At 38.0% G+C, this 18,557-nt stretch overlaps 1 protein-coding gene across 1 annotated transcript in view; it reads left to right on the top strand.

Annotated features, from left to right (window-relative positions):
* Positions 1-18,557, top strand: part of LOC127881986 (nephrocystin-4-like) — a 121,081-nt gene that overhangs the window by 57,367 nt on the left and 45,157 nt on the right. The window contains exons 3-9 of the mRNA XM_052430325.1: positions 888-1,069; positions 2,364-2,422; positions 2,628-2,780; positions 3,798-3,991; positions 6,597-6,754; positions 14,654-14,786; positions 17,053-17,161. Coding sequence (XP_052286285.1) covers positions 888-1,069; positions 2,364-2,422; positions 2,628-2,780; positions 3,798-3,991; positions 6,597-6,754; positions 14,654-14,786; positions 17,053-17,161 — 988 coding nt within the window. The remainder of the gene's footprint in view (positions 1-887; positions 1,070-2,363; positions 2,423-2,627; positions 2,781-3,797; positions 3,992-6,596; positions 6,755-14,653; positions 14,787-17,052; positions 17,162-18,557) is intronic.

Below are 18,557 nucleotides of genomic sequence, written 5' to 3'. Positions count from 1 at the left end.
TCACAAATTATCACCACACCCTCACACTATACCCCCCCCCCCATTTTTTTTTAAAACGGTTATGTTTGAAATACCGTCCAACCATCGCACCCAAAACACCCCCCCCCCCCCCCCCCCCCCGATTTTTTTTTTTTTTTTTTTTTTTTCGCTTTTTTGGAAGATAATGTAATAAATGTCCACAACCCCACACTATACACCCCTCTTCACTCCAATCCTCCCTCCTTTGTGATTGAAAATGAGAGTCCCTTCACCTTTAAAAAGAAAATAGATGAGCGGTCTGCACCCGCAAGGCGGTGCTCTTGTTTATGGTTGTACCATGAGCCCATTTTATTTAACATCTTGCACATTATTTTAGGTATAATGCAATTTTGTAACAAGGAAGGTTAATTACTCAGCACTAACTGTTTGATCAAAATTTCAGTATTTTTCTAATAAAAACTTAAGTTACAAAACACATTTAACCATACATGCCAGATGTCCCAATCTCGGCGGATTGGCCTGCTTTTGGGGTGTTTGTCCTGGCGTCCTGATATGAGGCAATTTGTCCCGACATTCATAAAAATGATGTATGTTCTATAAGTTAATGAAACAATGAATGCACTTTTCAAGCTTTGTCTGGCTCAAATTTGCTATTGCTGCCCCCTTATTTACTTACATTTTCTACTTCTTGAGTGCACCAGTGTTGTTTTTGACACTTTATCAGCGATTTATCGTCTAATTATTGATTTGATCGGGCATTTAAGGGGTCACTTATTGCTATCAATAGATGCATCATAGTGAAATTTACACATATGCCAACATTTTCATGGAATGTCCCAATTTTGATCTGACAAATTCTTGCATGTATGCACTTAACACATAAAACAATGACCATTGGATGGTTTCAGAACATCTACTTCCACACAAACATCAAGAGTTCCAATATCGCTGCGGTAGTGGAGCTGGTAGCCTCCGGCCTGGACGAGAACAGTCGACTGAAGAAGGTCTCGTGTGGCTGGGGCGTGATCAGGCCCTTCAAGGAGGAAGAGCTCCCTGACACTGGCAGGGGAATTAAGCAGCCCATTCAAAAGTGAGCCCATGTACCTTGTATTTAACCCTTTGCCACTTAGATACGTATTTTAATATATTTGTAGTCCCTTAGAATATTAAATTTAATTCTTACTTGTCCAAACCATTAGAAACTGATGAGCTGCAAATAGCATATATAGCAAATAGACTTTTTCACGTTGCTTCTTAGTGGGAAAGGATAAGCCAAGGGATTCATGTCAATCAATGACTGGGTCCAAAAAACCAAGGGTTTATGGCTGCATGCTCCCTATCCTGGGCCTAGTGGCTCAAAACTTGACACTGGCAGGGGAATTAAGCAGCTGATTCAAAAGTGAGCCCATATACCTTGTATTTAACCAATAGATTCATGTTAATCAATGACTGAGTCAAACAAACATGGGTTTATGTTTGCATGCTCCCTATCCTGGGCCTACTGGCTCCAAACTTGAACAACTAATTAAGCTAACAGCTGATTTTTGCATCAATTTTTTATTGCAAGTTTATTGATAATCCTGTACTATATGTACTAATTGTAAACGTTTGCTTGAATGATTTGAAAAGTCACGCATAGAGGTCAAAGTTCTTTAAAAACAAAATGGGATTTTTGGGGTGTCTTTTTATAAATGTTACTTTGCACTGTAAATTTGTTTATGAATATTTTAATTCTGCTCATTGTCTGCAGAAAGACCGGCAAGTGTTCTGTAAAAATGAACCTTGCCCTGGGAAAATGGGGCTTAGTGCATGTTTGTGAAGAATTGTCCCAGATTAGCTTGTGCAATTTGCACAGATTATCATCATGGGCGATAATTGCTGCCTAAGCTAGATTTTTGTTTAAAAGAAACCCTGATTAGTGGACTGTGGACTGTACAGTCTTATCTGGTACTACACTTAACTCTCATTCATGTAACCCTGCGGACTGTGTGGACTGTACAGTCTTATCTGGTACTACACTTAACTCTCATTCATGTAACCCTGCGGACTGTGTGGACTGTACAGTCTTATCTGGTACTACACTTAACTCTCATTCATGTAACCCTGCGGACTGTGTGGACTGTACAGTCTTATCTGGTACTACACTTAACTCTCATTCATGTAACCCTGCGGACCGTGTGGACTGTACAGTCTTATCTGGTACTACACTTAACTCTCATTCATGTAACCCTGCGGACTGTGTGGACTGTACAGGCTAATCTGGTACTACACTTAACTCTCATTCATGTAACCCCGTTCTCACAGAGCAATGCTCAAATAAAATGTCTTCACGTCCAAAACACAATTTGTGATTGCTGGCTCACCCATAATGTCTTCAATTTCAGATGTCAGCTGTACTATGGCTCACCCAGGGCGTTGTTCTTCATTGATGAACCCTTTGAAGGTAAATTTCTTCTTACAGGACCTTTCTTTCAACATGATTAGAGTCCTTCCACCAAACTTTTAGGCTACATGAGCCTCATGAGTCTGACTTTCTCTGCATTAAATGTATTTTTTCTTTAAAGAAAATCTCTTCTGCAACCCCATTTTCTGAAATCAAGGCTCAAATCTATTGTTTATATGCACTTATTTAATTTCATTCTCTACAGATTGCCAGCATTTGCGCCCGATACCAGACTGTCAGCTGGGCTACACTATTGCTACTCACAAAGCCTTGTACAAGGTTCAACATCTCCTACCCCAGAACACGGTTGTAGGCCATAATGATGTGATTCCCGGTCTGTATGACAGCGACTCATCAGGTTAGTGAGTTAAAGGATACACTGTAACAGGGAATTGTTGCACAACATACTTTGTGGTGGCATCCATTGGTATATCAAACTGTCTCTGCGCAACCATCGGTATATCACACTTTATGGTAGCATCCATAGGTTTATCATACTTAATGGAAGCATCCATAGGTACATGTATATCACACTTTATGGTAGCATCCATAGGTAAATCATACTTTATGGTAGCATCAAAGGTATATAATACTTTATGGAAACATCCATAGGTATATCACAATTTATGGTAGCATCCATTGATATATCATACTTTATGGTAGCATCCATAGGTACACGTGCATCACACTTTATGGTAGCATCCATAGGTATATCATACTGTATGGTAGAATCCATAGGTTTATCATTCTTTATGGTAGCATCCAAAGGTATATGTATATTACACTTTATGGTAGCATCCATAGGTATATCACACTTTATGGTAGCACCCATAGGTATATCACACTTTATGGTAGCATCCATAGGTATATCACACTTTGTGGTAGCATCCATAGGTATATCACACTTTATGGTAGCTTCCATAGATATATCACTTTATGGTAGCATCCATATGTATATCACACTTTATGGTAGCATCCATAGGTATATCATACTTTATGGTGGCATCCATAGGTATATCATACTTTATAGTAGCATCCATAGGTATATCATACTTTATGGTGGCATCCATCAGGTATATCACACGTTATGGTAGCATCCATAAGTATATCACACTTAATGGTAGCATCCATAGGTATATCATACTTAATGGTAGCATCCATAGGTATATCACACTTTATCGTAGCATCCATAGGTATATCATACTTTATCGTAGCATCCATAGTTATGTCACATCATGGTGGCATCCATCAGTATTTATCACTATTTATCTGTGCATCCATAGGTATATCACACTTTATGGTGGCATTCATTAATATATCACACTATCTATGTGCAACCATTTGTATATCACACTTTCTTTGTTTCTGTTTACAGTGAAAGACAAACTCAAGAAGCCAAAAGCACTGAAATCCTTATCGTGTACAATAGAGCAGGCCACACTCCAGCTAAATCCAACAATAGAGAAATTTGAAGAAGAGTTGTGTAACACCTTGCATGAAGATCGACGCAATATGGCCAATAAGGCTAATGATGGGTCCTCGGTAGTGATTGTCGAGCGACGTTTAGTGGTGGGTATTTTGTTTAAAGTTGTAATTGGTTTTATGGTCGATGTTTTTCGTATTTAATGTACTTTGTCAACATTTGCTTACTGTAATAACTCGAAGTTTTTGGACTCTTAAATTTTTTATTTATTTTTTTCGTTTCCAAACCTTAGATATGAAAAAATATTTAAAAAGTATGAGTGTTCGAAAATTTAGAGACATATATGTTGTGGTTATTTGTCAATTATTATAATGAAATAAAACCAATAATATATAACAAATGTGCAATAATTTTATTGTGTTGAACTCTCCTTTCTCTGCTTTAAATAAAATACAACTGCACTTAATATTTGCAATCTCTTACCTAAAATGTTATATAAAAACGTTATAAAAAAACAACCATACTGCTTCCTGAAAACTATATCATTTCAAATGCTGTTGGGTGAAACTATTGTTTATACATGGTTATTCGTCCAATAACGCAATTGTAATGGTCAATAGCCCTCAGGGCATTCTATGTCAGGTTTTATGACCACTATCCGGTTGTTAAAGTCCATGATGAAAGGGTCTCAATCGTGATACAGGGACTATCTCCAGACTCCTTGATTTAAGGAATAAATTGTCTGCTGATCCAGAGTGCGAAGGGTCCCAGATTAGCAAAAACAGGGCAGAAATCTTGTTAACTATGGCTGTGAAATATACTGTCCGAAAAATTGGAGTCATTAAATTTGGACGAAAACCTGTTTGTCACAAAAAATTATTATTTTCACTAAAAAAGGGGGTGTCCAAAAACTTAGAGTGTCCGAAAAACTTAGTGTGATTATGGTAAATAATTCGCAAATGAATGTTGGTGTGGAAATTTTAAGGCAACTTGAATGTGTAATCCACTACTAAAACTTCAATCTTTCTCGTATAATGAGAAAATTCAAGAGGACTTTTGTCATCAACTGCCTTAAAATTTAGTGCATATCGCCCTAGTGTTATCCTTGAAATTCATTGCCAATGACCCTTGTGTTATCTTTAAAGTTCAGTGCGAATGACACTTTGTTATCCTTGAAAGTTAGTGCTAACCACCCTGGTGTTGTACTTGAAATTCAGGGACAATCACCCGTGTGTTATTCTTGAAATTTAGTGCCAATCTCCCTATGGTATCTTGAAATTTAGTGCCAATCACCCTTGTGTTATCCTTAAAAGTCAGTGCTTATCTTCCTTGTGTTATCCTTTAAAGTAAGTGCAAATCACCCTTGTTTTTTCCTTGAAATGTAATGCCAATCACCCTTGTGTTATCCTTAAAATTCAGTGCCAATCACCATTGTGTTATCCTTGAAAGTCATTGCAAATGACACTTGTGTTATCATTGGAATTCAGTACCAATTACTCTTGCGTTATCCTTGAAAGTCATTGCCAATGACACTTATTTTATCCTTGAAATTTAGTGCCAATCACCCTTGTGTTATCCTTAAAAGTTAGTGCCAATGACACTTGTGTTATCCTTGAAATTCAGTGCCAAAAACCCTTGTGTTATCCTTGAAATTTAGAACCAATCACCCTTGTGTTATCCTTGAAATTTAGTGTCGATCAACCTTGTGTTATCCTTGAAATTCAGTGCCAATTACTCTTGTGTTATCCTTGAAATTTAATGCCAATCACCCTTGTTTTTTCTTGAAATTTAATGCCAATCACCATTGTGGTATCTTTTAAAGTCGTGCCAATCATCATTGTGTTATCCATGAAAGTCGTTGCAAATGACACATGTGTTATCATTGAAATTCAGTGCTAATCACCATTGTGTTATCTTTGAAAGTTAGTGCCAATGACACTTGTTTTATCCTTGAAATTCAGTACCAGTGACACTGTTTTATCCTTGAAATATTGTGCCAGTCATCCTTGAAATTCAGTGCCAATTATACTTGTGTTAACCTTGAAAATTAGTGCCAATCACCTTTGTGGTATCCTTGAAATTCAGTGCCAATCATACATGTGTTATCCTTGAAGTTCAGTGTCAATCACCAATGTGGTATCCTTGAAATTCAGTGCCAATCATCAATGTGGTATCCTTGAAATTCAATGTTAATCACCAATGTGTTGTCCTTGAAATTCAGTGCCAATCATACTTGTGTTATCATTGAAATTCAGTGCCAATCACCAATGTGTTGTCCTGAAAATTCAGTTCCAATCAAACTTGTGTTATCCTTGAAATTCAGTGCAAATGACTGTTGTGTTATCTTTCAAAAAGAAAAATAATTATAATTTTTGTAACTAGCATATGAAGTATCACCAAATTTCTCGTGCAAGTAACTTTAAAGCATACTATATGTAATATTTACTTGACAGTTCATAAGGGGAAGAAATGATGTACAATATAATTTAGACTTTGCAGCTCTGGGAAAATTGGTCTCAATTCTTGTGCATTAAGTGACAACATTTTCTGCCCGGATTTGATTTTTTGTTGCAGAATGACTTCCTTTAAACAAAAATTTCATGAGAGGGGAAAGTGTAATCTCTTGGGTAGCCTTTGCAGACTGGGAATAACCTTTTTGCACTTGCATTTAGCCCTGTTTTCCCAGAGCAAGGCTTAATTATCAATTGTCAGTTATTTACCTTATGTCTTTCTTACTCTTTCTTCTTCTAGGTTGGAGTTCACAATGGCTGGACCTTTGTTGAGAAGCCTCAGACGTTCCTGCTGGACTCACGTGACATTACCACCAAGTCCATCAAGCCCTCGGCCAGCCCCATGTTCCGGAGGAGTCAGCGGTTCAAATCCTCAACCAAAGTGTTAGGGGAGGAGAAGTATGTCATGTTAGTCTGTTGAAGAATTTGTATGGTGGAAAGAATTTGTTATTGCGGAAGAATTTGCTTTCGGTGGAAGGAATTTTTTAAGCCCCCACCCAATCCTTTCCTTCTCAGAAGCAAAGTCGAAATGGCTACATGCAACCTGCATAAAGCCAGGACAAGTTTCATGCTGCTTGCTTTTCATCAGTCTCCTAGGGTTGTAAACTAAGCCGTTAAAACTTGAATCTTTAATTCGATTGAATATCTGAGTGGCAAAAGGTAGGTGGGGGAGGACACGTATAATCAGTGTTTGTGCTTGTGCATTTGGGTATTTTGTTTAGGTTTTTCCAATTTTATCAGAGTTATAACTCTTTATACAACTAAAAAGTACATTTTTTTTACTTGGTTTGGTGTTTTATTAAAAAATTAAAAGTGATGAAACCTAATAGCAATATTTTTAAGTGTTTGAGTCTCATTTTGGGACAACTGGGCTGCATAAGTGTCGTTACATGTAAGCCTATCAGGGTTTGTTTTTAAACTTTATGGTATTTTTCTTTTAAAGGAATTTCTCTAAACAAAAATCAAGTTAGAAAGAGGGAGTAGTGCCTGATAAGACTGTGCACACTGTAGAGGCTAATCTGATATGACTGTACTCACCCTCATTAAGCCCTATTGTTCCAGAGCAATCTGATATGACTGTACTCACATTCATTAAGCCCTATTGTTATAGAGCAATCTGATATGACTGTACTCACATTCATTAAGCCCTATTGTTCCAGAGCAATCTGATATGACTGTACTCACATTCATTAAGCCCTATTGTCCCAGAGCAATCTGATACGACTGTACTCACATTTATTAAGCCCTATTGTTCCAGAGCAATCTGATATGACTGTACTCACATTCATTAAGCCCTATTGTTCCAGAGCAATCTGATATGACTGTACTCACATTCATTAAGCCCTATTGTTATAGAGCAATCTGATATGACTGTACTCACCCTCATTAAGCCCTATTGTTCCATAGCAATCTGATATGACTGTACTCACATTCATTAAGCCCTATTGTTATAGAGCAATCTGATATGACTGTACTCACATTCATTAAGCCCTATTGTTATAGAGCAATCTGATATGACTGTACTCACATTCATTAAGCCCTATTGTTCCAGTGCAATCTGATATGACTGTACTCACCCTCATTAAGCCCTATTGTTCCAGAGCAATCTGATATGACTGTACTCACATTCATTAAGCCCTATTGTTCCAGAGCAATCTGATATGACTGTACTCACATTCATTAAGCCCTATTGTTCCAGAGCAATCTGATATGACTGTACTCACATTCATTAAGCCCTATTGTTCCAGAGCAATCTGATATGACTGTACTCACCCTCATTAAGCCCTATTGTTCCAGAGCAATCTGATATGACTGTACTCACATTCATTAAGCCCTATTGTCCCAGAGCAATCTGATACGACTGTACTCACATTTATTAAGCCCTATTGTTCCAGAGCAATCTGATATGACTGTACTCACCCTCATTAAGCCCTATTGTTCCAGAGCAATCTGATATGACTTTACTCACCCTCATTAAGCCCTATTGTTCCAGAGCAATCTGATATGACTGTACTCACATTCATTAAGCCCTATTGTTCCAGAGCAATCTGATATGACTGTACTCACATTCATTAAGCCCTATTGTTCCAGAGCAATCTGATACGACTGTACTCACATTCATTAAGCCCTATTGGTATAGAGCAATCTGATATGACTGTACTCACATTCATTAAGCCCTATTGTTCAAGAGCAATCTGATATGACTGTACTCACATTCATTAAGCCCTATTGTTCCAGAGCAATCTGATACGACTGTACTCACATTCATTAAGCCCTATTGTCCCAGAGCAATCTGATATGACTGTACTCACATTCATTAAGCCCTATTGTTCCAGAGCAATCTGATATGACTGTACTCACATTCATTAAGCCCTATTGTTCCAGAGCAATCTGATATGACTGTACTCACATTCATTAAGCCCTATTGTTCCAGAGCAATCTGATACGACTGTACTCACATTCATTAAGCCCTATTGTTATAGAGCAATCTGATACGACTGTACTCACATTCATTAAGCCCTATTGTTCCAGAGCAATCTGATATGACTGTACTCACATTCATTAAGCCCTATTGTTCCAGTGCAATCTGATACAACTGTACTCACATTCATTAAGCCCTATTGTTATAGAGCAATCTGATATGACTGTACTCACATTCATTAAGCCCTATTGTTCCAGTGCAATCTGATATGACTGTACTCACATTCATTAAGCCCTATTGTTCCAGTGCAATCTGATACGACTGTACTCACATTCATTAAGCCCTATTGTTCCAGAGCAATCTGATATGACTGTACTCACATTCATTAAGCCCTACTGTTCCAGAGCAATCTGATACGACTGTACTCACATTCATTAAGCCCTATTGTTCCAGTGCAATCTGATATGACTGTACTCACATTCATTAAGCCCTATTGTTCCAGTGCAATCTGATATGACTGTACTCACATTCATTAAGCCCTATTGTTCCAGAGCAATCTGATATGACTGTACTCACATTCATTAAGCCCTATTGTTCCAGTGCAATCTGATATGACTGTACTCACATTCATTAAGCCCTATTGTTATAGAGCAATCTGATATGACTGTACTCACATTCATTAAGCCCTATTGTTCCAGAGCAATCTGATATGACTGTACTCACATTCATTAAGCCCTATTGTTCCAGAGCAATCTGATATGACTGTACTTACATTCATTAAGCCCTATTGTTATAGAGCAATCTGATATGACTGAACTCACATTCATTAAGCCCTATTGTTCCAGAGCAATCTGATATGACTGTACTCACATTCATTAAGCCCTATTGTTCCAGAGCAATCTGATATGACTGTACTCACATTCATTAAGCCCTATTGGTATAGAGCAATCTGATATGACTGTACTCACATTCATTAAGCCCTATTGTTCCAGAGCAATCTGATATGACTGTACTCACCCTCATTAAGCCCTATTGTTCCAGAGCAATCTGATATGACTGTACTCACCCTCATTAAGCCCTATTGTTATAGAGCAATCTGATACGACTGTACTCACATTCATTAAGCCCTATTGTTCCAGAGCAATCTGATATGACTGTACTCACATTAATTAAGCCCTATTGTTCCAGAGCAATCTGATATGACTGTACTCACATTCATTAAGCCCTATTGTTCCAGAGCAATCTGATATGACTGTACTCACATTCATTAAGCCCTATTGTTCCAGTGCAATCTGATATGACTGTACTCACATTCATTAAGCCCTATTGTTCCAGTGCAATCTGATACGACTGTACTCACAATCATTAAGCCCTATTGTTATAGAGCAATCTGATATGACTGTACTCACATTCATTAAGCCCTATTGTTCCAGAGCAATCTGATATGACTGTACTCACATTCATTAAGCCCTATTGTTCCAGTTCATTCTGATATGACTGTACTCACATTCATTAAGCCCTATTGTTCCAGAGCAATCTGATATGACTGTACTCACATTCATTAAGCCCTATTGTTATAGAGCAATCTGATATGACTGTACTCACCCTCATTAAGCCCTATTGTTCCATAGCAATCTGATATGACTGTACTCACATTCATTAAGCCCTATTGTTATAGAGCAATCTGATATGACTGTACTCACATTCATTAAGCCCTATTGTTATAGAGCAATCTGATATGACTGTACTCACATTCATTAAGCCCTATTGTTCCAGTGCAATCTGATATGACTGTACTCACCCTCATTAAGCCCTATTGTTCCAGAGCAATCTGATATGACTGTACTCACATTCATTAAGCCCTATTGTTCCAGAGTAATCTGATATGACTGTACTCACATTCATTAAGCCCTATTGTTCCAGAGCAATCTGATATGACTATACTCACCCTCATTAAGCCCTATTGTTCCAGTGCAATCTGATATGACTGTACTCACCCTCATTAAGCCCTATTGTTCCAGAGCAATCTGATATGACTGTACTCACCCTCATTAAGCCCTATTGTTCCATAGCAATCTGATATGACTGTACTCACATTCATTAAGCCCTATTGTTATAGAGCAATCTGATATGACTGTACTCAAATTCATTAAGCCCTATTGTTATAGAGCAATCTGATATGACTGTACTCACATTCATTAAGCCCTATTGTTCCAGTGCAATCTGATATGACTGTACTCACCCTCATTAAGCCCTATTGTTCCAGAGCAATCTGATATGACTGTACTCACATTCATTAAGCCCTATTGTCCCAGAGCAATCTGATATGACTGTACTCACATTCATTAAGCCCTATTGTTCCAGAGCAATCTGATATGACTGTACTCACATTCATTAAGCCCTATTGTTCCAGAGCAATCTGATATGACTGTACTCACCCTCATTAAGCCCTATTGTTCCAGAGCAATCTGATATGACTGTACTCACATTCATTAAGCCCTATAGTCCCAGAGCAATCTGATACGACTGTACTCACATTTATTAAGCCCTATTGTTCCAGAGCAATCTGATATGACTGTACTCACCCTCATTAAGCCCTATTGTTCCAGAGCAATCTGATATGACTTTACTCACCCTCATTAAGCCCTATTGTTCCAGAGCAATCTGATATGACTGTACTCACATTCATTAAGCCCTATTGTTCCAGAGCAATCTGATATGACTGTACTCACATTCATTAAGCCCTATTGTTCCAGAGCAATCTGATACGACTGTACTCACATTCATTAAGCCCTATTGGTATACAGCAATCTGATATGACTGTACTCACATTCATTAAGCCCTATTGTTCAAGAGCAATCTGATATGACTGTACTCACATTCATTAAGCCCTATTGTTCCAGAGCAATCTGATACGACTGTACTCACATTCATTAAGCCCTATTGTTCCAGAGCAATCTGATATGACTGTACTCACATTCATTAAGCCCTATTGTCCCAGAGCAATCTGATATGACTGTACTCGCATTCATTAAGCCCTATTGTTCCAGAGCAATCTGATATGACTGTACTCACATTCATTAAGCCCTATTGTTCCAGAGCAATCTGATACGACTGTACTCACATTCATTAAGCCCTATTGTTATAGAGCAATCTGATACGACTGTACTCACATTCATTAAGCCCTATTGTTCCAGAGCAATCTGATATGACTGTACTCACATTCATTAAGCCCTATTGTTCCAGTGCAATCTGATACAACTGTACTCACATTCATTAAGCCCTATTGTTATAGAGCAATCTGATATGACTGTACTCACATTCATTAAGCCCTATTGTTCCAGTGCAATCTGATACGACTGTACTCACATTCATTAAGCCCTATTGTTCCAGAGCAATCTGATATGACTGTACTCACATTCATTAAGCCCTACTGTTCCAGAGCAATCTGATACGACTGTACTCACATTCATTAAGCCCTATTGTTATAGAGCAATCTGATACGACTGTACTCACATTCATTAAGCCCTATTGTTCCAGAGCAATCTGATATGACTGTACTCACATTCATTAAGCCCTATTGTTCCAGTGCAATCTGATACAACTGTACTCACATTCATTAAGCCCTATTGTTATAGAGCAATCTGATATGACTGTACTCACATTCATTAAGCCCTATTGTTCCAGTGCAATCTGATACGACTGTACTCACATTCATTAAGCCCTATTGTTCCAGAGCAATCTGATATGACTGTACTCACATTCATTAAGCCCTACTGTTCCAGAGCAATCTGATACGACTGTACTCACATTCATTAAGCCCTATTGTTCCAGTGCAATCTGATATGACTGTACTCACATTCATTAAGCCCCATTGTTCCAGTGCAATCTGATATGACTGTACTCACATTCATTAAGCCCTATTGTTCCAGAGCAATCTGATATGACTGTACTCACATTCATTAAGCCCTATTGTTCCAGTGCAATCTGATATGACTGTACTCACATTCATTAAGCCCTATTGTTATAGAGCAATCTGATATGACTGTACTCACATTCATTAAGCCCTATTGTTCCAGAGCAATCTGATATGACTGTACTCACATTCATTAAGCCCTATTGTTCCAGAGCAATCTGATATGACTGTACTCACATTCATTAAGCCCTATTGTTATAGAGCAATCTGATATGACTGAACTCACATTCATTAAGCCCTATTGTTCCAGAGCAATCTGATATGACTGTACTCACATTCATTAAGCCCTATTGTTCCAGAGCAATCTGATATGACTGTACTCACATTCATTAAGCCCTATTGGTATAGAGCAATCTGATATGACTGTACTCACATTCATTAAGCCCTATTGTTCCAGAGCAATCTGATATGACTGTACTCACCCTCATTAAGCCCTATTGTTCCAGAGCAATCTGATATGACTGTACTCACCCTCATTAAGCCCTATTGTTATAGAGCAATCTGATACGACTGTACTCACATTCATTAAGCCCTATTGTTCCAGAGCAATCTGATATGACTGTACTCACATTCATTAAGCCCTATTGTTCCAGAGCAATCTGATATGACTGTACTCACATTCATTAAGCCCTATTGTTCCAGAGCAATCTGATATGACTGTACTCACATTCATTAAGCCCTATTGTTCCAGTGCAATCTGATATGACTGTACTCACATTCATTAAGCCCTATTGTTCCAGTGCAATCTGATACGACTGTACTCACAATCATTAAGCCCTGTTGTTATAGAGCAATCTGATATGACTGTACTCACATTCATTAAGCCCTATTGTTCCAGAGCAATCTGATATGACTGTACTCACATTCATTAAGCCCTATTGTTCCAGTTCAATCTGATATGACTGTACTCACATTCATTAAGCCCTATTGTTCCAGAGCAATCTGATATGACTGTACTCACATTCATTAAGCCCTATTGTTCCAGAGCAATCTGATACGACTGTACTCACATTCATTAAGCCCTACTGTTCCAGAGCAATCTGATACGACTGTACTCACATTCATTAAGCCCTACTGTTCCAGAGCAATCTGATACGACTGTACTCACATTCGTTAAGCCCTATTGTTCCAGTGCAATCTGATATGACTGTACTCACATTCATTAAGCCCTATTGTTCCAGTGCAATCTGATATGACTGTACTCACATTCATTAAGCCCTATTGTTCCAGAGCAATCTGATATGACTGTACTCACATTCATTAAGCCCTATTGTTCCAGTGCAATCTGATATGACTGTACTCACCCTCATTAAGCCCTATTGTTCCAGAGCAATCTGATATGACTGTACTCACATTCATTAAGCCCTATTGTTCCAGAGCAATCTGATATGACTGTACTCACATTCATTAAACCCTATTGTTATAGAGCAATCTGATATGACTGTACTCACCCTCATTAAGCCCTATTGTTCCAGAGCAATCTGATATGACTGTACTCACATTCATTAAGCCCTATTGTTCCAGTGCAATCTGATATGACTGTACTCACCCTCATTAAGCCCTATTGTTATAGAGCAATCTGATACGACTGTACTCACATTCATTAAGCCCTATTGTTCCAGAGCAATCTGATACGACTGTACTCACATTCATTAAGCCCTATTGTTCCAGTGCAATCTGATACAACTGTACTCACATTCATTAAGCCCTATTGTTCCAGTGCAATCTGATATGACTGTACTCACATTCATTAAGCCCTATTGTTCCAGAGCAATCTGATATGACTGTACTCACATTCATTAAGCCCTATTGTTCCAGTGCAATCTGATACGACTGTACTCACATTCATTAAGCGCTATTGTTCCAAAGCCAGACTCATTTTCTTCTTTGTTCATTACAGTCTAGTGAGTGAAAACTTCCTGATATTGAACCAGAAGATCCATGTACAGAACATTCTAGAGGACCCCATGTTTGCAGTGGTCTTCATTCTCGAGTACATTGTAGGGGAGCAACTTTCGGACGAGGACAGAAAGGTATAAATGATGAAGAACAGTCTACTTTCTGGAGTAACTGGGTGTAATCCATTTGGGTGATATCTCATCCTAGATAAGTCTGTGCAATTTGCACAGGCCAACCAGGCACAACATTGCGTGATATCTCATCCTAGATAAGTCTGTGCAATTTGCACAGGCCAACCAGGCACAACATTGCGTGATATCTCATCCTAGATAAGTCTGTGTAATTTGCACAGGCCAACCAGGCACAACATTTCGTGATATCTCATCCTAGATAAGTCTGTGTATTTTGCACAGGCCAATCAGGCACAACATTGCGTGATATCTCATCCTAGATAAGTCTGTGCAATATGCGCAGGCCAATCAGGCACAACATTGCGTGATATCTCATCCTAGATAAGTCTGTGTATTTTGCACAGGCCAACCAGGCACAACATTGCGTGATATCTCATCCTAGATAAGTCTGTGCAATTTGCGCAGGCCAATCAGGCACAAAATTGCGTGATATCTCATCCTAGATAAGTCTGTGTATTTTGCACAGGCCAATCAGGCACAACACTTTCCTGCTTTTATGGAATTTCGTTCATAGGAAGTAACTTCTGAATGAAAATCCAGTTTAGGAGGAAAGTGTTGTCTCTTATAAGCCTGGACCAAACATGCTAATCTGGGATGACACTTTACATGCATGCATTAAGCCCAGTTTTCCCAGGGCAAGGTCCAGTGTCTTATGTTCTTGATGTTTGAAACCACCATAAGTTTATCCAAATAAAAAAATTGCCAGTTGGTCTTTAAGGGCAATTACAAATGAAATTTATCAAATATCAAAAAATTAAAATATATTCACTTAAAAATGTTCATTGGTGTCTTACTAGTCGGTTTGTGGGAACACTGGGCGTAATGCATGTGGGTAAAGTTTCGACCCAGTTTAGCCTGCACAGTCTAATCAGGGACAACACTTTCCGCTTTTATTGGATTTTTGTTTCTAGGAAGTCTCGGCACAATGTTTGTCTCTGATTAGCCTGTGCAGTCTGCAAAGGCTAATCAAGGACAACTTTCCGTTTTCATGGAATTTTTGTTTTTACGGTAATCTCTTCTAAATGAAAATCCAGTCTAGGCGGAAAGTGTCAACCCTGATAAGCTTAATTATTCAGACTGAGCAGGCTTATCTCGTATGACACTTTATACCCATTTATTATATACCTGTTAAATGCTTTTAACAAAATACAGGTTGTATCAATCGTTTAAATAAAAAATCCCGTATTACGCTACTCGCCGTTTCCAATTTGGTATTACCATACTAGCCGGACTACTTTCTTCGTACCATGTAATAACGTCACATAACCTGCATCGAAAATAGGAAACCCCCCATATTACGCAATATATTACGTAGTACATAGTGTGATGTCATTTCTGTGACGAAATACAATAGTTTTATTTAAATCTCTGGAATTTAAGGACAGTTGGACGTGGTGTTTTTTAACAGTAAACTATTTGTTTAAAACAAAAAAATGCAGAACGTTTTTCAGAGTGTGTGTTTATCATGCATCAAGATAAATTTCGATTGGAATACAATAAGATAGTGTGGTTTAAAATAAGTTTTGATAGAGACATGGAAGAATAGAAGTGGAAGTGCATATCGTTTCAATGCTTTTGTTATAAACATCGAATCAAAGTTATCAACTTAGTTGTTATAAACATTGGATTAAAGATGTCATTAAGGTTAGCGTGTCGGAATCCTGTGTTTTCCCGGTTCAAATGTTTACACGGTAATTTACATAATCTGTATTCATACGCGTCTTAAATAAACTATGGCGTACTGTTGAAGTCATTGTTTTGTCAGTTTTGTTAAAGCAAAAATACAATTGTTAACTGTTTTCGTTAGTTGTGTATATAATAAAAGGAATATTACGCTAGTCAATTGTTCCAAGAGTTTGTTTTCAGTCTCGTGGCTTGTGTTATTTCGCATCACACTCGAGGCTCCGCCTCTCGTGTAAAACGTCATCACACAAGCCACTCGACTGAATACAAACTCTTGGAACAATTGACTAGCGTAATATTCCGTATGTATTAACCCTGGTTACCCAAGAACGCAGCTCACAATAAAACAGATAGTGGTTAGTTGCTTGTTTTTTCTGTGATATTCCATTTTGTCATCACTGTTTATGGGACAATTTTTACCGCACCAAATGTTAATGCATGCCAATGTTGATATTATTATAAATGCTACGATAGATATACCCAACTGATGATTTCAACCATAGTTGCATAACATTCTTGTACACAGCTATCCAAGAGCCTACAACGGGGCAACACCCGCTCCGTGACCCTGCGCTGGGCGGCCTGGAACCCGTTCCTGCAGCCCACTGTCCCACATGTGACCGTTGGGCTCATAGGTAACTAATCTTTATTTTTGCATACAATTACAGCCTCTTACAACCAGTTTCCTAATGGCAAAAAGTAACATTTTCCCTTAAAAATCTGACCAAACTTTCTGTAAAAGATGCCAAACTTCTCCAATAAACTCCATGATTGTTTTACTGAGCTTTTTATCCAGCAATATAATTATGTAGCACTTAATTATATGCATAATAAAATGCATTTAACTTTCCTTTTTTAGGAATTTTGTGATCGCCTTTTGTCCGTCGTCCGTCATGCGTTGTGCTTGTGAATTGTGCGGCGTCAACATTTGCCTTGTTAACTCTCTAGAGGGCACATTTATTGTCCAATCTTCATGAAATTTAGTCCGAAGATTGGTCTCTATGATATCTTGGATGACTTCGAAAATGGTTATGTTTGCTTGAAAAACATGGCTGCCAAGGGGCGGGGCATTTTTCCTTATATGGCTATATATGCCTATAGTAAAATCTTGTTAACACTCTAGAGGTCACATTTATTGTCTGATCTTCATGAAACTTGGTCAGAAGATTCATCCCAATAATATCTTGGATGAGTTCGAAAATGATGCTGGTTGGTTGAAAAACATGGATGCCAGGGGGCGGTACTTTTTCCTTATATGGCTATAGTAAAACCTTGTTAACACTCTATAGAGGCCACATTTATTTTCTGATCTTCATGAAACTTGCTCAGAAGATTTGTCCTAATGATATCTTGGATGAGTTCGAAAATGGTAACGTTTGCTTGAAAAACATGGCTGCCAAGGGGCAGGGCATTTTTTTCTTATATGGCTATATACAATGTAAGGCTATTGTAAAATCTTGTTAACACTCTAGAGGCCACATTTATTGTCCAATCTTCATGAAACTTGGTCAGAAAATTCATCCCAATAACATCTTGGACGAGTTTGAAAATGATGCTGGTTGGTTGAAAAACATGGCCGCCATTTTTCCTTATATGGCTCTTATATAGTAAAACCTTGTTAACACTCTAGAGGCCACATTTATTGTCCAATCTTCATGAAATTTGGTCAGAAGATTTGTCTTATTGATATTCTGGCTGAGTTCGAAAATGGTTACGTTTGATTGAAAAACATATATATATAGTAAAAATTTTTTAACACTCTAGAGGTCACATTTATAGTCCGATCTTCATGAAACTCGGTCAGATCAGAAGATTCATCCCAATAATCTTGGATGAGTTCAAAAATGATGCCGGTTGGTTGAAAAACATGGCCACCTCGTTGATGGGGCATTGTTCATTATATGGCTAAAATCAATCCTTGTTAACTCTCTAGAGGTCACATTTATTGTCCGATCATCATGAAACTTGGTCAGAAGATTTGTCCCAATGATATCTTGGATGAGTTTGAAAATGGTTTTGGTTGCTTTAAAA

The sequence above is a fragment of the Dreissena polymorpha genome, chromosome 5, assembly GCF_020536995.1.
Source record: "Dreissena polymorpha isolate Duluth1 chromosome 5, UMN_Dpol_1.0, whole genome shotgun sequence".
Lineage (NCBI taxonomy): Eukaryota > Metazoa > Mollusca > Bivalvia > Myida > Dreissenidae > Dreissena > Dreissena polymorpha.
The sequence above is the reverse complement of the archived record's forward strand: the minus strand, read 5'-3'. Positions and strand labels throughout refer to the sequence as shown.